The sequence below is a fragment of the Neolamprologus brichardi genome, chromosome 7 (assembly GCF_056152115.1).
Source record: "Neolamprologus brichardi isolate AB-2024 chromosome 7, ASM5615211v1, whole genome shotgun sequence".
Lineage (NCBI taxonomy): Eukaryota > Metazoa > Chordata > Actinopteri > Cichliformes > Cichlidae > Neolamprologus > Neolamprologus brichardi.
This window is the reverse complement of record NC_142110.1, coordinates 61,673,482-61,695,986: the sequence shown is the minus strand read 5'-3', so window position 1 is coordinate 61,695,986 and position 22,505 is coordinate 61,673,482. Positions and strand designations below refer to the sequence as shown.

At 38.4% G+C, this 22,505-nt stretch overlaps 1 protein-coding gene across 1 annotated transcript in view; it reads left to right on the top strand.

Moving 5' to 3' along the window:
- Positions 1-455: 455 nt before the first annotated feature.
- The window catches only part of nlrc5 (NLR family, CARD domain containing 5), a 35,372-nt gene continuing 13,322 nt past the window's right edge, over positions 456-22,505 (top strand). The window contains exons 1-32 of the mRNA XM_087844051.1: positions 456-515; positions 1,304-1,653; positions 2,743-2,793; positions 4,502-4,570; positions 5,298-5,483; positions 5,684-5,838; positions 6,392-6,523; positions 6,848-7,163; positions 7,959-8,427; positions 8,599-8,761; positions 9,029-9,159; positions 11,988-12,213; positions 12,290-12,531; positions 15,459-15,542; positions 15,634-15,717; positions 15,837-15,920; positions 16,017-16,106; positions 16,367-16,417; positions 16,501-16,530; positions 16,916-16,999; positions 17,243-17,326; positions 17,433-17,522; positions 17,663-17,743; positions 17,989-18,072; positions 18,716-18,799; positions 19,211-19,300; positions 20,169-20,216; positions 20,320-20,349; positions 20,443-20,526; positions 20,621-20,704; positions 22,000-22,089; positions 22,247-22,306. Coding sequence (XP_087700177.1) covers positions 1,320-1,653; positions 2,743-2,793; positions 4,502-4,570; positions 5,298-5,483; positions 5,684-5,838; positions 6,392-6,523; positions 6,848-7,163; positions 7,959-8,427; positions 8,599-8,761; positions 9,029-9,159; positions 11,988-12,213; positions 12,290-12,531; positions 15,459-15,542; positions 15,634-15,717; positions 15,837-15,920; positions 16,017-16,106; positions 16,367-16,417; positions 16,501-16,530; positions 16,916-16,999; positions 17,243-17,326; positions 17,433-17,522; positions 17,663-17,743; positions 17,989-18,072; positions 18,716-18,799; positions 19,211-19,300; positions 20,169-20,216; positions 20,320-20,349; positions 20,443-20,526; positions 20,621-20,704; positions 22,000-22,089; positions 22,247-22,306 — 3,890 coding nt within the window. The 5' untranslated portion in view covers positions 456-515; positions 1,304-1,319. The remainder of the gene's footprint in view (positions 516-1,303; positions 1,654-2,742; positions 2,794-4,501; positions 4,571-5,297; positions 5,484-5,683; positions 5,839-6,391; positions 6,524-6,847; positions 7,164-7,958; positions 8,428-8,598; positions 8,762-9,028; positions 9,160-11,987; positions 12,214-12,289; positions 12,532-15,458; positions 15,543-15,633; positions 15,718-15,836; positions 15,921-16,016; positions 16,107-16,366; positions 16,418-16,500; positions 16,531-16,915; positions 17,000-17,242; positions 17,327-17,432; positions 17,523-17,662; positions 17,744-17,988; positions 18,073-18,715; positions 18,800-19,210; positions 19,301-20,168; positions 20,217-20,319; positions 20,350-20,442; positions 20,527-20,620; positions 20,705-21,999; positions 22,090-22,246; positions 22,307-22,505) is intronic.

Genomic DNA, 22,505 nt, shown 5'->3' with positions numbered 1-22,505 from the left:
TGGCAAAACACAGAGTAGCATGGCAACACGCGCTCCAAAGCTTTAGCTCTTCTGTCAGTAAGAAACGGGTTCGGAACTGGAATAATCCAATAAACTAAACCTGATTTTGATGCGCAAAGCAAACAGTACTCACCCACCGGCCTGCCTGCATCTAATACACGAGATATCGCACTATTAAACCCATGGAATTTCCTGTGGTATGGTCATTCGCTTGCCATCAGATGTCTTGGGTGAAGCAGAACCCATGACGCACTGCACTGCTTTAACACAAATTTCTGCCTGGTAATGCAGTCGTTTGAATGCCCAAATATATCATTCCTCCAGAACCCTACTATTTTATATCTCCTTTGTTCATTTGGAGGAGGCCGGCGTGTGCCACTGACTATGCCAATTTGGTGGAGCGTTACACGAAAACGAAACAAAAACCATGTAGCCAGCCATTCCATGAGTTTCGGTTTAAACGATAGAGACACTGGCCGGCCGCACTGAGTTGCACTCTGCGCCAAGTATTATTGGTGAGTCTTTATTTTATTTCTGAACATTATACTGTAACCTGTGTCGCAGACTTTTGCTTGTCCGCGCAGCCGGAGTTTGTTAGCTTTGCTGAGCTGTACACAATGACGCAGTCTTTGATGCGCGTTACCTTAAACGACCTCGCCTCGAAGCCGTTTGAGGACAGGCTCGAGACAAAGCAGTGGACGTCGATATTACATAAAAGTTTACTAACGAGAAAAAAGAAATGAATGTCGGTATGACGTGTCTACATAAAATAATAATAATAAACGTATAAAAAGCGCACACTCACACAAATGATTCCTAATGATTCAAACGTCCCTCAAAATCGCTCTTTTTTGTTATTAATGAGCGAAATTCACCTAAATTAGAGCACAGTTAACGCTGTTTACTTATTGGAGCACTTTTAGTTGTTTAAAGTGTAAATCTGTGAGGTCGATGGACACATAGAAGTTTTACTGGTTTATCAAGAGCGTGTTAAAAAGTTTTATGGTTTTGAAAATGACGTAAAAGACCGCGTTTGTCCATGTATGCCTCACTTTCAGTGAATAAAGTGCGGAGCACGTGGTCTCCTGCAAATGCAATGGACGATCGCTTTGCTTTGTGGCTTTCTGTGTGATTATAATGTTAATGCTCACAGTGTTGGGTTTGAAGCATCGACTACTATATTGATGTACGACGATATGAATGTATGATTTGCATGTCTGCTACTTGCTTCCTTCAGTCAAAGCTGCATTTCACAGGTAAGATTGTGACTTTATGTGTGTTTCCCCCTCTTTATTTGTATCAGCCGATGGAGTCTGACCATGGATGAGGAGGTCAACCCTGACCATGAAAATGTGAACTCAGTCTTGGCTCAGGACTCCATTGAACTGTTCCACATCCTCAGCAGTCAGTCGCACTCAGTCATAATGGAGCTGTGTCAAATGATGCCCAGTGAAGCTTGGCGCCAATATCAGCTTGACCCCTCAAACTCTTCTGCAGCAGCAAGGCCAGAACTCATCAAAACCATGTTGGATTACTTCAGGTCAGCCAGTGCTCGAAGATGCCGTAACTTCCTTCAGAGAGTGTGCTTCTCGTGTGAGAACATCCCCATGCTTCTGGAGTCGAGGATCATGTCAGTAGCAGGATATGACAGCAGTGAGTATAAACTGGTGTTTGTCCCGGACCAAAGCACTGCAATCCTCAGTCACTTTCACTTTGAGGTTTACTTTACTTGTCTGGGTCCTCTGTTCTGTTAAAACAGTAGAACAAAGTGAAAGGTAATTTAAAGCAGTCTTAAAAATAGAGTTTTGTTTGGTGAGCAAATGCATACGTATACGTGTTTTATGCATACAGTACCAGTTAAAGGTTTGCCTGCTGAGGCGAAAAGGGTATAAGCACTGAGGTTGACATGGAAGTGGTTACATTTATTTGACTGTATACGGAAAGAACCCAAAAATCAACCCCACAGTACCCACAGCATCAGCAGTTTTCTTCAAAGTAACACACTATGACAGCATGAACTAACTTTTACTGTATTAACAAACTTGTTGAATCACCAAATTCAGTATAAATGGTTACTAATTTCTGTTGAATAAGGGTTGGTGTGCTCAGCTCTTAATCTGTTATATTTAGTCAAGTTTTTTTGTAATCCGCACAGTGGCAAATGTATACATAGAGGTTCATATATATTTGACCACTGGGCAGATTTATATTAAATAGGTTGGTGTCCTGGTACGGACCCAGCTTTTAAGTGTAGTCCACATATTTGCAGTAGGGTTGAGGGCAGGGTTTAGGAAAGCAATTCCACTTAGCCGACTTTATTTATTCCAATGCTAATACGCTTATTCCCATGATGAGTGTGTGTAAACTTTTGACCACAACTATAAATCTGGGGCACAGACATCAGAATCCCCTTTTATTGTACAGATTCTAACTGGAGTATTTTAAATACTATTACTATAGTTTTAGTGTTGCCTAAAGCATTTTTTATGAATATAATGGTCTTATTTTGGGCCACAAATTTGTTAGGAGCTCCATTATTTGAAGTTCTTTTGTAGTTGGCATGATGGACTACATTTAGCCTTTCTAGTGTCCCTAAGTTGTCACTTAGAAGACATTTACATAAAGCCATAGAGACATTTGTTGTCATGTTTTCACAGCATGGAGTTGAATAATACGTATAATGTAACTATAGTTGTGCTTATCTGCATGGCTAACAGTGTGACTTTGTGCTTGAATGTTTAGCTGATGATGTACCATCTCCAGCCGCAGAGGACGTGTCTCTAGCAAACACAGGTAGACCACCTCTGTTTGCCACTGTCTCATATCTGTGTGTACAGAATAATTGTGTGGATGTGGATGTGCATGTAAAGATTTGTAGTTTTAGTTGTGCTTGACCTAACCTCTGAGCTTACTATAAATGCATATATTTGCAGTCTGCAGGTGATTTTCCATAATTTGGTGTTTTCTTTTTTGGTTTTACATCAGACTGACCACATTGGGTCACAATTCTCTGGCTTGTTTTGTGTGTTTACTGAGCACACCCAAAGCATCTTCCAAATAAAATGTGGCTCAGCCATAAGATCAGAAGCCAAGATTAAATGATAATGAAACCCAAAATGAGGCATTAGATGAAATTCATCAGATGTTAATGTTTTTGAATTCTCATAGTAACAGTAAAATGTAATCACAGTAGTATAACACAAAGTCAAAAAATTTCAGGGATACCAATGTGCCCATTTTGGAAGGTTCAACTATTGTGAATCCATTTTAGCTGCTTTAGTGCAATTGAAAGTGACATGAGGTGCACTGGAGTGGCAACAGCAAGATGATCTCAGAAGAGGAAATAGTTTTGCAAGTGGTTTTGCAGACCATTGTTCTCTCCTTATACCTCTTGACTGACTCTTTTAGCTGGTGTCGTTGTCATTGCTGGAAGCATGAGATAGCACCTGCAGCCCATGCGGGTTGTAAGAGTTTCTTTTGCTCCTCCAGTGTGCCACGTCAATATGTGCTATCACAAAAAAGTTTGCTGTGCCTTCCAGCCCGGTCTCGAGATAGAAGAGGAGATGCCTATCTGTTTGGTCAATGGAGGTTATTTTTTAGGGGTCTAGCTGTGTTCCTCTTGCTACTGCTGTTGGGTTGAAGGCCTTCTAGTGCCCTGTCCTGCTCTACTCTTCTAATGGCCTGTCTCCTGGTATCTCCTCACAGTTTTGTAACTGTGCTGGGCGACAAACCGTTTTGCGATGACCTGTGAACCTTAATGGGATGCAGGTACTGTCTCAGGTAATCAGCAGTGACGAGTTCAACAACAAAAAGCAGAGCTAGAGGAAAATCAGTCAGGAGGGATAAGGAGAGAGCAGTAGTCTCTCCATCACCTGCAAAATCATTCCCTAGTTGTTGCTGCTCCGGTGCCCCCTCACTGGTGCTTTACACCAAAGCAGGTGAAATAGGTTCACAATGGTTTGTACGGATATTTACCTGTGTTCCCTTCATTTTTGAGCAGTATAGTCTTCATTTATCACCCGTGGCTGCAAAACAATCATCACTACCCTGATGGTGACAATACCACTATAACCATTCTACAGCCACTCAATAGTTATGACTCTTTCTTTCTCTTTTTAGAAAAGCTTAAATTGTTTTTTTAATTTTTCTCATTTATTTCAGCAATCACTTGAATTAGCTCAGTTTAGTTTACAGTAAAGGCTCAAAGAAAACACACTCAGGGGGAAAGTGAAACCAAAAGCTTAAGATTGTTGTAAATAGGCTTGCATGTATCAAAAAATTTACGTAACTTATTTGTTCGTTTCACTTTGGGATTCCCCCAACATTTTATTTTTTTTGGTGTGTAGATCATTTCAAAACTTATTGGAAGGTTTAAGAGGTGTAGCTACAGAATATTTGAACGTCTTGCAACACACTTTATTGCATTCATCCTTTTTGGCATGTTATACTTTTCTGCAGGGTTTTCATGCACTGTATGTTTTCTGTGTCTTCTGTATTGCAGACGGTTGTGAAAGTTTTAGGCCTGCTGTAACATCTTTAGAGCAGCGGCTCGTCAAGCGCCCACGGATCGGTAGGATACACATGTGACTTTTAATTATTCATGCGTTACAGCTACGTTCAAACCATCACACAAACCAACAAAGAGAAATATTTAATTCATTGATTTATTAATAAAAACACAAACAAGAGTTTATGATAAGAAACTAGGAAGAGTTAAAACACAATACAGTAAGTGTGCAGCTGACAGTGAAAGACTGGGATCCGTCTTGGAAAATTTCCAGTACCTATCTAGTTCTTACAATAATTAATCCAGCATGGTGGTATTGCTTATTTAGGTTAAAGTTTTAAAGGACTTATCACTTTTTAGCACTCAAACCCTTTGCCTTATCTTGGCAGTAAAGCATGTGCTGCCAAAAAAGCTCTGCCCCTTTGACACATGGACTTATGAACTCTGTGGTATCTAGCATCACTGTGTTGGTGGCGAACTGTTTTTATGTTGTATGTAGGGGATTGGGAAATTGGGCTTACGTGGATGAGGGTTACACATCATCCCACAGATAATCAGTTGAAATTGATGAGGAAGTCTTTAGTTTAGCATTTAGTTGTGCTGCTTCATGTAGTTGAGCAATTATTGTACACTGCGGGAAGCTGATGTCATCAGAGCGGGCCTATGTCTTAGATATCAAAATAAGATCAACCTGAAACCCAGGGCTGACATTTTTAATCAAGACAATCGCACTGTAAAGAGATTATCGGTGTTATTCACTTCTAACTTTTCTAATGGGTTCCACCCACAGATCACTGGCAGCAGTACATCAGTGAAGTGGAGAAATTCCTGCTGAAGAGATGGGAGCGACTCACAGCTGGCCTGGTGAGGGAGGTCCAGCTGGAGAATGTATGGGTCAGCCCGAGAGCGGCAAACAGAAGCAGAGACAGACCTGATCAAACCCCTGGCTCAGCAGACAGAGGGGGCAGAACACCAGGTCAGCAAGACTTCCTCTAATTGTACCAGTTGATGATTGGGCTTTTTTTAAATAAAGGGATTTTTTTGAAAAGTATCTTGTGGTGCACAAAGAAATAAAATCATAGCAGTTTTGTATGTTCTAAGCTTCTCATGTAAACTTACCTAATCATGAATATTTGAAGTCTGCTGCACACCTCACATCTTTCTCACCAAACTCAGAGCCCGATGGGGATTACGGGTATTTGGAGTCCAGAGTGACGTTGGAGACGTTCCTCCAGGGATGCATGGGTAAAGTGACAGTTCTGGTGGGCAAGACTGGATCAGGAAAAACTCTGCTAACATCCTGTTTGGGACAGCAGTGGGCTAGTGGATTAGTAAGTTCACTTTTTGTCAACATTTATAATTATTTGCATTATCAGACATGTTCTATGTTCATCTGTATGGCTAGTGCTGGTCTTATTTGTATTCAGAGGAATAAAGGAAGAGCCATTCTCTCAGAATTTGCATGTTAGTGTTATAAAAACATAGAGCAGCTTTATTTCCATACTGTATGTAAAGGCCACATTAAATATAACTGACTTAAACTGGCTTTACTGTGGTTATCATTATTAGAGTATGCTGTAGGCTTAGGAACCATCACTGACCTTGCAGAGGTTGCAGATGATCCAAACTCTGCATTCTCATTGTTTATTGGAAAAACCTAATCAATAAATTATCAATTTGGTGCATTAAGAATAAAAGTGAAGAATCTTCTGCTACTATCAGGCAGCTACTTGTTCAGCCATTTTTCCACTGCAAACTTGTTTCTTCTGGAGCCAGTGAATGCTTTTTACAACTTTCACATTTGTGGAACTACCTGAGCTGTGCAAATAGAATTTATATGACTTTCTTTCCTCTGCCAATTGTTCTCCTCTCCATCTCATCCAGGGTCCTATCCCTTCATCCTTTGTGTTTGTCCTGCTGGAGTTTCGTCAGCTCAACCTACTATCACACCCTCTTTCACTATCAGAGCTGCTTTTCCAGTACTACCTCCCTCCAACTGGGGGAGAAGATGCAAAGGTACGCATGTAATGCTTGAGTAATACTTGTGATACTAAACAGAGGGATGCATTTAATTTAAATCAAAATCTGGTTTGAGCTAAACCCCTTCACATAGTTAGTTATGCTTTGCATTCTAGGATGTGACAGAATATCATATCATATTAGTGGTAAAATGAATGTAAATTGAAGATCAGAGTTGTGTTTGTGTAAGAAAAAAAATGAATCCATGGGAAAAGGGCTACAATTTTATGAACTCATCAGCTGATTTGGGCCAGAGTAAACAAACTACAGGTGTGAAATTCAACTGCTCCCACATGCTAAACGTATTCTTCGTTTGAACAGAGAGCCATTATCGACTACCTCCTTACTAATCCAGAGCAAAGCTGTTGGGTACTGGATGGCTATGATGAGTTTCACGGCAAACTCAGCAGACAAGAAGTGCAGAGGAAACCGCTGCACTTTGAAGATCCTCTGCCCGTCACAGACCTCATCTCAGGGTTGCTAAATCGCCAGATTCTTCCAGGAAGCACTGTGCTGGTCACCTGTCGTGTACGGGATCTTATAGATTTGGATGGCATTTCAGATAAAGTAGGCCAGCTGCTGGGCTGGGACCAGGATGAGATCAAGGAGTATGTAGACAACTTCTTTGGTGAAAAAGGTGAAAACTTTATTTACTTGTATTTACATTGTTGTTGGGTTTTATTTATTTATTTTATTTGTTTTATTTATTTCTGTAAAGCTTTGAGGAAGTGTTGTTTTTGGCTTTTCTGTATTAAATTAATTTTTCTCTGTGGAAGTTGGTGCTTAGTATATATAATCAAGGCAATACAATTATATCAAGTTAGAAAAAAATGTAATAATTCACTTATTACTACTTTTTTGTATTAACTGATAAAATATGGTTTTCTGGACACCAGATTTCTGCTGCTTATTTATTTCTTGAAAACATCTAGCTCTCTCTTTCCCCACAGCCAAAGTTGTCTCTGATATTTTTTCTCGCTTTCTCTTTGACTCTTACTTGACACTTGTCTGCATTTTTTATTTTCTCTTCAGTTATGGTTGCTGTGGGTTTCAAGACTCACATAAATATCAGCCAAGTTTGAACTTGCATGTTTCCGACTAAACATTTTTTGTCTTTTTTATTTTACTTGTTGGCAGTAGCTTATGTAAATAACCCTAATCTGGGATTATTTACATTTTTTGCAGTGCTATATTTGCTCATTCAGAACTGCAAACCAGCACCTGTATCCAGGTATAACTGGCAAATTGCTAATATTTAGACTTTCAAACTAGTAGAAATGAGTAATTTCCATATAAAACAGGATCTCATGCGTAATAGCTGCATTACTAACATGAAAAAATTGGTGTAAAAATAATAAATAAAATTCTTGTGCACGTCTATCTTAAATGTATGTTGTCTTTAACTAGTTTAATCATCATTTACACCCAGCAGATGTAGCTCTTAGAGAGCAGGCAGCACAGCTCCTTCTCTCCAGTCGACACCTCCTCGCCATGTCTTCCATTCCTGCCCTATGCAACATCTGCTGCATCTGTCTTGAGCATTTACTGCTGCAGTGTAGAGATAAAGACACAGGAGGAGCACCGATGCCTGACGAAAAAGGAAGTAAGGCAAGGACAGATGCTCAGGAAGCAGAAGGAGCACAGATGTCAAGAGAAGCCAGAGGGGAGGAGGGCAATAGAAGAGGAGATCCTGCACAAAGGAAACAAGAGGATGGAAAAAGAAAAGGGAGCAAGGATGTAATAATGGATGGAACAAATGGCAGACCCCAGCTGACTCCCACTTCACTCCAAGTCCCCGCCACCCTCACTCAGGTCTACCTCACTGTTCTGGCCTCATTTCTTAGCCGCGCCCCTAACCACGGAGGAGATGGCGAGCCAAAAACTAAAAGATTTCCTCACAGGTAGAGACTGAGCTGTGAACTCACTCTAGTGTATCACCATCTTGAACATTATATTTCAAAAAAATATAAAGTAAATGAAAAAATGACCATTTAGAAAAGAAAGCACCAGTGTAGCAAAAAACGTGTCATGCTTCAGTTTATGGATTATCTGTTTTCTGTCTTTCCGTGCAGTGCTGTCACCACACTGACCATTCTGAGTCAGTATCAATCGGAGCTGTGTGAGCTGAGCCAGCTGGCTGGGAGAGGCTTAGAGGAAAGCAAGATACTCTTTTTGAAAGAAGAGATTCCACAGGAGGTTTTAAAGTTTTCATTGAAAATAGGACTCTTATCACAGGTCAGACATGAATGCATGCATTAATCTCCTCCTCATATCTGTGAATGTCCACAAAATCCTTGTTGTCGAGTGTTTGCATGCTATTTATACTATTGATACTATTAATAGATTTGCTTAGTGGGCAAAAGTTATTTGTGTTTCCTTACAGTGGGCATAGATAGGGCTGTGTGTAGTAAACAGTAAGGGTAGATAAAGGTTGTCCTTTAGACAACTTGTCATGTTTGTAACATATTATTAATAATAACATAATTACTTATCTGCTGTTAGGTGGAGCTCAGACGTCAGGACGGGATACTTGCCAATGCCTACTGCTTCATTCATCTGACAGTGCAGGAGTTTTTAGCTGCACTGAGAATCATGACTAGTAATGATGTTAATGACGCACAGCTGAAGAAGAGGTAAGGAAGCCAAATGGAGAGAAATATGGGTGTAATTTTTAAGATGATTGTAGTGTTAAGACCTGTTTAGGTTATATAGCCCACCTGATGGAGAAACTACGGAGTCACACGGCAGAAGCTCTGTACTTTTGGCATCAAAACACAGTCAAGATGACCTGAAGTTCTGACCAAGTATCAGAATTGGGAAGAAAGGTGATTTAAGTGACGTGGCATGGTTGCTGGTGCCAGATGGTCTGGTCTGGGGTTTTTTCAGAAAATGCTGATCGACCGGAATTTCCCCACACAACCATCTCTGGTTTTTACAGTGAATGGTCTGAAAAAGAGGAAATAACCAGTGAGTGACAGTTCTCTGGGTGAAAATGTGTTGGTGATGGGAGAACGCGCAGAATTCTTTGAGCTGAAAGAACAGAATCGATAATTCTAAGAACCACTTGTTACAACCAAGCTGTCTACAAGAGCATCACTGAATAAGTTACAAGTTGAAACAGATGTGCTACAGCAACAGGAGGCCACAGCAGGTGCCACCCTGCCAGCTAAGAACGGGAAACTGAGGCAACAAGTCACATGGGCTCACCAAAATTGAACAAGATTGCCTAATGGGTCTGGATTTCTGCTTTGACATTTAAACAGAAAGGTCAGAATTTGGTATAAGCAACATGAACTGTACATGCACAGTAACCCCTGCACTTTACTCTCTCACTGGTGGGGGACAAATTCAAATTACAGATAACAGTATAACATTCACAACATTATTACACATTGATTGATTAAATTATCATCAAATCAAATTCACATCCTGGAAACAATTTTGTTAATTAACCAAATGAACAAAATGTCCTAGATACGGTCACCTTTCTTGTTGCTGCCTTAGCTGAATGACGCTTCTGTGTACACCTGTCCTCCCAACTCGGTGCTGGGCAGTCTCTGCCTGGTCCCGAAATAGATAAGTTCCTTTCAGATCAGGTAGACACTAGTGTGTGATGGAGTGTTTGAAAAGCTGTGGAAATAAAAGTTTGTCGCCTAAGCTAAAAAGAGAAGCTCACACACACACAGCAGAATCGTGATGAACATATTGAAAGATTCAACAGTTAATTAACAAATCTCATTTAGAATATGTGGAAGAAAGCACGATGGAATTTGACTATGTAAAGTCACACGGTATACCAGGAATAACTCTGCCATGGAAGCAACCTGAGCTGTGCGAGTTAAGCACGCTACAGAACGAGACACATTTGTCCTTAGTCCTTACATCAGAAAAACACTGATGTAGGCATAAAGTGACGGCTCAAATCACAGTGCGAGAGTCTGTGAGACTGTGCAAAGGTGGGGGCACTGAAAGTGAAATATGGCACAGCTGACATAACTAAGCAGCAGGCGACCACAGTCACTCGCTAAGAGCCCTCTTGTATGTGGCTACATGTAGTTTAACATATATCACAAGCCTGGGTTGTACTCCACCACATGCTACTGCTTCCTCTAAAAATGACAATGCAGCTTCATGGATTTATTTATTCATTTTAAAAGCAGGAATTTAATTGCATCAGAGCCCACAGGTGCTAAGCTCCACCCTCTGACATCCAAATTGCACCCTTCCCTTATAGAGCTCATCTTCCATCCCCTTTTCGGCTTCAGATCCATTCTCATATGTCCAAACATATATAGACTTGAAGCTCCTTCTCTAGGACTTTTTAAAATAACTGCAGCCACGACACAGTAACTTGTGCTTTAGAGTATTTAAACAGGGGGCACGCATTCATTAATGACTTAAATCTTAATTAATTAATTGCTTTTTTAATTGCTGCAGCACTCAGGTTTACAACACCATGAAATCTACTCATACAGCTGTATTTTAATAAATCTCACATTGCTTCCCCTAAAGAATCACTACATTTTTTTTGATGGTGTGATATGGATTTGTTCACACTTTTATCATATTTAGTTGACAAGGTGGATTGCAAAAAGGACCTCACCCATACCCAGTTCCTTAAATGATTAGATAACAGGTCTGTTTGCTCACACTTCCTCATTTAACCCTTTGATTTCACATGTTTCTGAGGGAGGTTCTGGAGGCCTCTGGTTTGAAATCAGTCAGGCGGCTGCAAAATGACTAGTTCAGTTCTGGCTTTGATGTTTTGTTGTGTTTCATTCCGTGAGCATTTGGGGAATGTAGTAAAATTAATGCGCCTGAACAGAAGAAAAGACGCAAGCCATTCAAACTGGTGTACTCTGCTTTCTTCCCACTCTGTTTGCTTTGTAGGCGGCACTGTAGAAGTTGTTTGTTTTTGTCCTACCTGTTAAATCTTAAAATAATATTATTTATTGTCTTTCAAAGTATGCCAGGTCATATTATTATTATTCACATCTCCCAGAAGAGTGTTGAAACTATCATCTGGACAGTCAAAGGAGCTTGCAAAGAAAAGCGTCTGGACTTCTTTAAGTTACTTGAAGACGTTTCACCTCTCATCCGAGAAGCTTCTTCAGTTCTAAGGTCAAATGGTGGAGAGTCCCAGATATAAACCTAGTGGGAGTATCCCCCCACAGAGGGACAAAAGGACCCCCTGATGATCCTCTTTCTCCCTTTCTCCCACTAGGTTTATATCTGGGACTCTCCACCATTTGACCTTAGAACTGAAGAAGCTTCTTGGATGAGAGGCGAAACGTCTTCAAGTAACTTAAAGAAGTCCAGACGCTTTTCTTTGCAAGCTCCTTTGACTACGATGACCTGGATGACTGAGAACCTTCACAGACATATCATCTGGACAGTATTGTAACATGCTTTAATTTGCATCATAATTCAGAAGTTGACTTTCCTCTCATTATATCCTCAGATTCAGTCTGAAAACTCGCTGGACAACCAAATCAGACCAGAAGACGGTCTTCACTGACTCACTGTACCTCTATGTTTGCGGTCTGGCTTCCTCACAATGCACTCCAGCCCTGGTTGAGTTAGCCAAGGTTTCTGGTAGAGCCCAAAGTTGGGTCCAGAAACGACAAGACCTTGTTCTGACATTGCTCAAATCCATGTGTAACAGTAACACTCTGACCGGACCAAAGGTAGAATGAAAAACAGAAAACAGATTTTATTTTCTGTCTCTTTGTTACTGATCTTTTCTTTGCCATATTTTGCCAGATACTCCAGCTTTGCCACAGTGTTCAGGAGAGCCAGAACCACCAACTCGCCAAGCAGGTTTTTGGTGTGAGACCCAAACTGGAGCTGCGCAACATCTGGCTGTTACCGAATGATATCGAAGCTCTGGCTTTCGTAGTTAATTCAGCCGATCATAATGACATCGGTCTGGACTTCGGAGCGTGCTCCATGGAGCTGGAGTGTTTAATAGTTCTGGCCAGGTGTCAGGGCATTCATAACCTCAGGTGAGGCTACACAGATGTTTACGAGTTAGAGTAGTTAAAAAGTAACAAAAACCCTCCAGAAACCTACGTGTAATTTTTTTTAGCTAACCTAAATAAAACTAGCGAAAATAAACTATTAATTACAATACAAAAGTTTATTTTGATTTTTATTATATTACTGTACCATCCTGGATATGTTAAATCTTACAGGTCAGCATTTATTTGAAAAGGTTTCACAGGGTTATTAATATGATATTTGTGGGAATGCACTATAGGAGCATTGGAAAGCCATCACTGTGACACATGAGAGTGTTGAAATGGACGGTGTTGATCTGTCAGAAATTATAAAACCCATGTTTAGCCCACGGACATGCAGAGAGAGGACTAGTCGCACAGCAGCAGTGAATGTTGTTGTTAATAGAGCTGCAGCTTTGCCTTTGACATTCCTCAGCTGACTGGCCACCTGTCATACAGTGACAGTGAATGAGCTCAGTATTCTTGTTACAAGAAGACAGAAAATAGTCTGGACTCAACTGCAAAAACACGACCACTGATTCTTTGAAAGTATTTCTTTATCTACTCGAAAAAGAATGTTTTTCCACACAAGTTTGCACTTGCATGTCTTGAAGAGTGGGTGGGACAGGGTCTATCTGTTTAGCAAAATCTGTAAGCTGCACGTTGTCATGTCACATCGTGTTAGTCATCTGCTTATACTGCCTAATTCTGAAAGTTGAAGCATCTTTATTGTTAGTTTTATATAATTATGCACACTAACATCTAATGTCTGTCTAGCGGGAAAGCTATCCCTCCTTAGTTGCTCTTCTTGATGTTTTCCTTATCCGAAACAAGAATTTAATGACAAATATAGCGTAACCTGTACATATTGTGAAACTAAGATATCTTCGTATCAAATAAAGGTGCATTGACCATAAAGATTTCAGCTCAGACATTAAAAGTAAAGTGAGACAGTGTCTGAAAAAGTGCTGCAGCGATAGCTCATTAATGTGTGTGTAAAACAAACCAAACACTCAAATTTATTACAAACACCGATACATCTGCTTGTGGTTATAAAGAGAACCGGTTACATACAAGTCATAAACTGTAATGATAACTTGGAAAATTAGAATGAGGAAAAATGTGACTGTGCACAGCAGTCTATAAGTATGTTCAGAACAGCAGCGTAGGAACTCTATACTATGCAGAAGGTACCTGTAATAGATATTTACAGCTGTGGTGAGCAGAAAATGTTGTTTTACTGACAGTGGTTCGATCCTCCTGTGCAGACTAGAACTAGTGAACAGTCAAAGGTGCAAGCAGAACTTATCAGCTGCTCTCTACAGTTCTCACACAGTTACACCATAATTATTTCATGTGTATATTTTATGTCACCCAGGCACAAGTAAGCTATTAAACTAGATTTTTTTGGGCAGTCACCCAACTCTTAATCCTAAACCCAGTACCCGGTTCTTGATCTTGACAAATATGAAAACAAAAAGAATACCGGCACATATTTCTTACTTCATTTTGGACATGACAAATAGAGACCACCATACATAGAACCAGATGGGCTCCAAACACCAGAGAGCATACAGTGTGAGAGAAAGCATGTGCAAGAAAAGCCACCTGGAAGGCAGCCAATGAAAAGACTATTGAGTGAAAAAAAGTTGTTATCATCCACATGTAAAACACTTACAATACTGTTGGTACATGTAATAAACTATCCATCATTATATGATTTAGAAATGTGAACATTATAATTCAGAAAACTGCTGTAAACCAGCGGTCTCCAACCTTTTTTGCGCCATGGACCGGTTTATGCTCGACAATATTTTCACGGACCGGCCTTTAAGGTGTCGCGGATAAATACAACAAAATAAAACTAGTACCGGTACCAAAAAAAAGAAGATTTATTCATAACACACGTGAAAAGACCCAGGAAAACCGGGTTAACGATAAAAACGATAACAAAATAACGCTGAAAACCGATAAAAACCCTGAAAACCATACATTTCACACCTGAGCCTCAACTCTCGCGACCCGGTACCAAACGACTCACGGACCGGTACCGGTCCGAGGCCCGGGGGTTGGGGACCGCTGCTGTAAACCCCCAAACCATGTACAAATTATACAAGTAAAGCAAACATGATATAACCAGTGTTCAATCCCATCAAATTACCTCTGTCACGGGGATTTAGTTCCAGTTTATTCTGGATTACATAGAGTGAATTATTAACCCTGTAAAGCCTGAAGCATGGATTAATGCCAGACATTTGATTTTCTTTTAATTGGACAAATGCTAACAATTAAAAAAAACAATAAATAAGTTTCCATGTATGAGGTTTCTTTTTTTTTTTTCATTTTTTGTGTGTGTTAAAAACACACTGATGATATAGAGGTCTCAAAATCTCATGTATCAAATATTATACAGGGTTAAAAGAGATTACAGGTTACAACTCCAAAGCTCCTATAAACCTTACTTTGGCTTTCACTTTGTAGTCTGTGAATCTAGTTTGATTCCCTGCGTCACAGAAATCTGTCTCTGTCACCACCTCTTTAAGAAAGAGTTACTATTTTTTATATATTTGAATGCCTCCTAATTTTATTGTTATGTTCAGACATTCACACTGACATTTAAACAAATAGATCTCATCTCATATTATAATTCTGGGAATCCGAGTCTGTTTTATCTTCTTTAATTAAAATACTACATTCAAGAAAAGATTAAACATTGGAATTTCCCACCTGGTGGCTTAGATAAAAGTTAATTTGTAGATAAAAACATAGCAGCATCAAGAAATATTCTATCAACTATAGAGATGCTGGTAAAAAGCAGTTTGTTTGTTTTAAATTGATGCTTTGAACTGATGTTTTTCTTTTTGCAGTTTCTAATCCGATGCTTCCTTATGAATAAAAATTACTTTATTGTTATTCACTATGTGTCCTTACAGTTTTCACAGCCGCAAGTATGGGGACAAGTTTGCTGAGAAGTTGTCGTCTGTTTTGCCTAAATTCACATCCCTGCGAAAACTAGAGTATGTTTTATATCGTTGCTTTATTCCTGCGAAAAATATATTAAAGGTAATTGTCCCTTAACTACAATAATTACCTGTTTGTGTTCACAAGGTTTTCTGGTGCCAGCCTGACTGCTACTGGAGCAGCTAGTTTGGCCTCTGGTCTTCAGGAGTGTCCACACATCACTGATATCAAGTATATCTTCTGTTTTTCAATATAGTACACGATTAGCTTACTGCTCGATTATCCAGATGCTTTTAATAATGCTGAGCTTAAAGTTTCTGATAATTTTTCTTCTGGGTTTTTTTTTTCAGCCTAAGTGACAACAATTTGAGGGATGAAGGAATCAGCCGCATTGCTGAGATTTTTACCAAACTACAAAACCTTTCGAATGTAGCGTAAGTTCTCACATTTCTAATGCAAAGACTCGTCTGTACTTAACAATGCTGAAGACTTTGTGTGGTAATCATATATGTGTGTGTGCTTCTTTGTAGGCTGGGACGAAACAGCACAACCCTGAATGCAGTCGACTGTCTTATTAAAACGATGTCTTCATGTTTGAACATCCAACATGTTCATGCAGAGTATGACCACACACACATGCACACAAAGTGGCAGTTAAGGCATAGTTATGGCACAGGGATTGTTGCTTAAATTAAATAAAAATTACACACATTTTAACTCAGTAATGCTCACTGCACTATTAATATTTTCTCAGTCATAGATTTGAGATTCCTGAAATTGAAAGTAGCTGATTGATATTGATAAAGTTATAATGACAAGACCAGATAAACATAAGTGTGTCATAAATGTGTACTCCAGTCCAGGTTATTTTTCTTTGCAGGGGGATCAAAGACTTGACAGTAACTTTCTTCCAAAAGTCAGATATGAACAGGTGACTTTTATGCTTATAAACTAAATAAAGCAATAAAATGAACATAGTAAAATTCTGATATATTTATATTTTTTGCTCTACAGCCATACATCTATACTTGAATCAACAATCAGGTAAGATATGAAACAAATAAGTCAGTTTACCGTAACTGCCTTACCAAAGAGCTTTGCCAGTTTCCTTGATGAACTTTACACCTTCGTTGATCTTAAATGGGTGTCAGCAAAATGTGCATTCACCTTTACAATTTTTTGTTTGTTTGTTTTTTTGGCTTCAAAAGATCTTGACTAGAAAGGACGTTTATGTGGATGTTGATTTATCTTTTTATTTTTAATTTTTTTTTAAATTTTTTTATTGAGCATCAACAATGTAGTACAAAGATATACATGTAGCAAGGCCACAATGGATGTTGATTTAAATGGGACTCTAAATGTCACAGTTTAGTATTTTTGAGGTTTTTGGATCATGGACATTTGCATTGATGGTGTCATTTTTCTCCAGCTTGCTGAACCAGAATTGGAACAAGTCTGAGATGCAGAAACTTGCTGAATCCTTGGCTCGATGCCCTGCGCTGTCTGTCCTAGAGTAAGATTTCATAAGTACACACCTTCATAATTAGAAAAACCTATTCAGAGCTTATGACACAGACAACATCAGTAATGAATAGAATAGCAACAATGCACTAGTTGTTGACTTAATGTTTTCCCTCTGTTAAAGTAGTTGAACAATCTGCAAACTACACTGTGTGCATATTACATTGGTAAATGAATGCTAGCCAAAGGCCTGTCAATGTGTGTGGCTGTTTTACTGTATGTCTTTGCACTCTAGTGTGTCTGGAGGCCAGTGGGATGAAGAAATTTTAAGGACACTGACTGAGTTTTTGCCAAAGTTCAGCATTACTGACAAGCTCATGTAAGACCAGGTTTTAAAAGAAATCAATTTTTTGTGTTGTGCTTGGTGTGCACTTTGCACATAAAACCCAGCAGCATTTAGCTGATGTTTTACAATCTTTTCTCAGCATTAATGACAGCTGCTCATCAGTGGAGGGTTTGGTGGTTCTGACTGCTCTACTGTCTGATTATCCTCCTGTGATGGAGCTGCATATCAGGTACAAACACGCATTTAATCTTAGCAACCATAGTTGCAGGAACTTTTAGACATACTGTACCAGGAAATGCAAAATTAGATTTATGTTAGAGTTATTGCTGTCACCTCTGCTCTGTATCTGAATGTTTCTTTATGTTGCAGATTACAGGTTCCTGTTGAGGTGTCTATTGTGTTTGCTAGGGGAAGGGAAAAACCTGCAAGCGGAATATCCAAATCTCTCTGGTATGTTAATGCTTCTGTAACACAAGCTTACAACAACAATATATTTGAGGTTGCAGAACAATAGTAGGGTAGCATTTAGAATGAGTAAAGTGATAATTTTAAGTTGGTAACCAACAGACCATCAGTTATCAACCAAAAAGTTTTAATGTTTTCATTGTTATAATGGGTTTTTCAGGTGTATCCTTTGTCCAATAATGATATGTCATCAGTACTAATGATAATCATTCAGCTTTTGCTTCTTTCAGCCTCAGCTTCTGCAATCTGTCTCCTGCTGATCTGGAAAGTGTGTTGAGATGTCTGGGCACCTCTTCTGATCTCACTATGCTGGAGTAAGATGAGCAAGAACCATGAAAGTGCACACACCATTTTACCATGGACAGATAATAAAAATAGGACCATTTCTAATTAGTAGATAATAAATTTATGTGTAAAAAGCCTAGAAAGTTTTCAGGGGCAGCCGTATGAATACAAGTGTCTACAATTACGAAGATAATGGTGCAAAGAAAGGAAAGTTATTTACAAAGTGCGTCGGGCAATAAAAAAAACCTTTCTACTCCACATTTGTGTTAAAAACTGATGTCTTGGACATTATTCTAAAAATGACAGTGTATGCTCAGTTTATGAAGTAGCTAACCACTACATCCTAAACCACCTCTAAAATGATGCACCATCATGGTTTTTGCATACAGGTAAACTTTAGGTAGCTTATACAGTGCTTAACAAATTTATCAGACCACCTGTCACACACACATATTTAATTATATATAAATATTGTAAATAACTGTAATTTGTAATAGAAAGATCTCAACAAATGTGTCACATTTAGAGGAAAAACAGACCACTGTTCACACTCATTACACATTTCAGGTGTGTGTGCACTACTGATATTGATATACTCACTCATTTTTGTCATGTTCTCTTGATAAATGTACAAACACTGAGTTGTAAGGCATTTTTAACCTTTCTTTTCAGTTTGTCCAGTAACTGTTTAGGCAACAAAGGTCTGAAGAAGTTGTTGGATTTCCTGCCTCGTCTTAGCAAAATCCAGGAAATTAAGTAAGCTCACACGCATGCAGTTATTTTCTCTGACAAGGCTGGAGCCTGTCATAGGGTGGCATAGGGTGTCTGTGGGGGGGTAGATATTTGGACAGGCTGCTAGTCTGTCACAATGCTCACACACAATCATTATAACTAATAATTAATTTACAATTCTACCTCTTTTAAAGCTTTCCTTGAGATATTTATAGCTAAAGATACCAACAACTATATTGTAAGTGACCCTGGTGGCGGAATTTCCCTCTATTGCCTCTCTAGTAATTTGCGAGTATTTCAATAGAAAGATGACTCTTTGTTTTTTACATTGAGATATACAAAGTAGGTAGCCAAATGGTAAGCTGTTTTCTCACCAAACAGGTTCCAAACAGCCAACACCAACTTCCTTGTGCTAATTGCTTTTGTTTTTTCTAGTGCCAGTAAAAATGACATCAACATGGAAGGAGTGGCAATGCTGGCTGCAGCTCTATGCTCGTATAACACCTTAACAGAAATTCACATCAGGTAATCTTTGTTTTGCATTGTAGTTATTTAATGATACCAATAGCTGCTTTACCCAACCGCTTGTGTCTCTTATCCCGGTCTGGGTTTAAAAAAATCTATCTGTTTGAAAAATACTATAAATACATAAATACATAAAACACTACATGTCATATACAGTGATGGGAATAACTGCATTAAAATAAACAGCGTTACTAACGCTGTTACTTATTTCAGTAACAGATAATCGAACTAATTACTTTTACTATCGTTAAAACACCGTGGGTGTGTTACTATTTTTAAACACACAGATGGTTGACGCTTATGTCATCTTACCGGAGGCTAGGGGTGCGAAACAATCGCACGAGTGCTGCTGATTGGCTGAGGAAGAGTAAGGTAGTCATGGTAGTCATAGTGTGTTGTATTGTTCTACCTAGAGTTTATCTGATTGGTGTTTTATTTCATATTTTCACAGAGTAACATTTGAATAGTTTAGATTAGTGTACAATGTTTCTTATTAGTTCCTTCTGTTAACTGCCCATTTATTTCAATTATATTTTCAGTTTTATAACAAACAGTTGAATATATATTTTAATATTTTCAAGTATGTTTAGCTATTTATATGTTAGTATTTTAGTAAGTTCCATTAAGAGGGGATTCTTATACATATTTAAACATTTTTTTTAAGTAATGCAATAGTTACTTTTCCTTGTAATTAGTTACTTTTATAATATTGTGACTCAGTTACTAACTCGGTTACTTTGTTGAAGAAGTAACTAGTAACTATAACTAATTACTTTTTCAAAGTAACTTGCCCAACACTGGTCATATAGCTTTACAGTAATCAGTCAGGTTAATTATAATTGGCTGTTGTGCTCTGTTGGTTTTACAGTGGCGGAGGCAAAGAGGAAGTCAATCTAAAGTTCTGCCCAGATGAAAGGTAGAAGACCTGCATCTATGCAAACGTTCACACAGTCTGATTCTTGTTGTCTCCATTTAGTTTTTCTGTTTAATAATCTAACTCTACTGTATTTCTATTTCAGTGATGACAAGCAGCAGCTAAAGATGTTCCGGTACAGTGAGCAAATAAAGACATGCAGAAAAGTACAAATCTCACCTCTGACTATGAATACAAAAGAATGATCCCCTTTTATTTTTCTTTCTAGAGTAAAGGACAGCAGCATCCTACCATCTGATATAACCAAAGTATGTAGAAAATTGGTCCAGAGTCACTTCCATTGGGAGTTAGAGTAAGCTTTATTATTGTATATCTGCAAATTATTCAACACTATCTAAAGTAGTGACTGAACACGTTCATGTTCATGCACTAATGTGTTCTGTCAGGTTATCTCAGTGTTCACTTACCAACAAAGCCATCAAGAATCTTCTCAAAGTGTTGCCAGAGATGACGTCATTGCAGAGACTCAAGTAAGGCATACACACTAATGCAAGTATTAATAATAACACTGGATTACAACCTGCAATAGACAGTCAGATTATTCTGGATTTAAAATGTTAATATGTACAGTATATGTGCAGTAGGGAAAAGATGTGAAGATATGGAAAAAAGCTGCTGAGTACTTGTTTTTTAAAGGACACCCTACTGAGGTTACTGAGCACAAAATTTGAATATTTGGAAGGTGATTTTAAGTGTAGTTATTTTTAACTAATGGGTATCTATGCTATTCCTATCACAGGGTATATGTTAGGTCCATAAAACAAGGGGAAAAAAAACGATGGAAGATCACTATTGTTATAGGAGATTGCAGAACGTTGCAATCTCATCTACACTGCAAGGAGATTTTGCAGAAATTCTGTTCTAATTTCACTTTATGCTGTCGGCTCTAATTGGAAGTGTGATATTAGAAGTGTATAATTTTTCTCTAGACATATTCATTTAATTGTATTATATAGTTTGTGACATTATGTAATTACCTTGTAGTTAACTGGAGAAAATCCTCTTACAGATAAAAAACAACAACAACAATGCAAATGTATAATTAAACCCTGCAAATAGTTAACAATAACTTTGAAAAGCCTTTAGGTGTAATTCTTGGTCCTTTTTATTCAGTCTATAGATTAATTTATTTATATTGATTCATTTTTGTCTTTATTTTTTATACTGAAGTATTTAAAATTTGTAAAATTTGCCAGATGTACCCCAGCTGTGGTCAAAAACCTACATGTAGTCATCATGAACATGAATCTCGTGTAATGTTTACATCTTTAATGACTTTAAGAACAAAAAAATTGATTTGCAGATATTTATAAATTAAAAACTTTGATGTTTAATACATAATATCAGTATGTTTTTCTTTTACCATATATATGCTTCTGTCACTTACATATTTTGCCTTTGTGCATTTGGTGTCTTTATTATTCATTAACGCTATCAACCTACCAGAGACTACAGATGAAGTTTAGCCTGTATGGCTAAATCTGGCAAAGCAAATTGTGGCTATTCTATGAACTATGTTTGGAAATTATTTTCAGACTGTGTAAGATACTAAGAACCTCATCAAATGAAATATACTATATTCATATGAGAATCTGTTGCTTCAATTATTAAACCAGGCAAGTTGAACTGACAGTTCTCTGATTGATATTTAATTATATTGTTGCATTTAGGTTTAGGATGAATATTTTATTTGACAATAGCTGCTGTGAATTAATTTAATAAATTATCAATGAACTCGAATGAACTCATTCTGTATTCCTAATAGTGTCAGACAGAGCATCACATCTGCGACCGATGCACTCGAGCTGGTCAGCTGTTTGAATGACAGTCAGCGAGTGACGTCGGTGGAGCTCAGGTACAGTGAATACTTTTGTGGCACTCATCACAACACACCATATTTGAGTGTTCATGTGATGCTCCTTTCCCTACCACACTTTTTAGTTGTAGCTGCAATTACTTTAATTCTCTAACTGACCTGTTTTGGTTAATTGCTGCTTTGATCTCTTCTTTAGCCCTCGGGGTGACTCCTTCATCAATTTTGATACAGTGAAAGTGGAACAAGTGAGCTGCAGGTCTGTGATCCGCAACATTTTCACTGCTTACTGATGACTTAACAACATTTGTCGGTGTTTTCAGACGGCTCACTTTGTCACTTACCCAAGTATTCACGGCTCATACACTATAGCAGTTTTAGCTGCTCATTTTAAACTGCATTTCAAGCTGTGTTTATTTTAGAATTTGACTGAAAATATATGTTGTCATTTTCTGTTT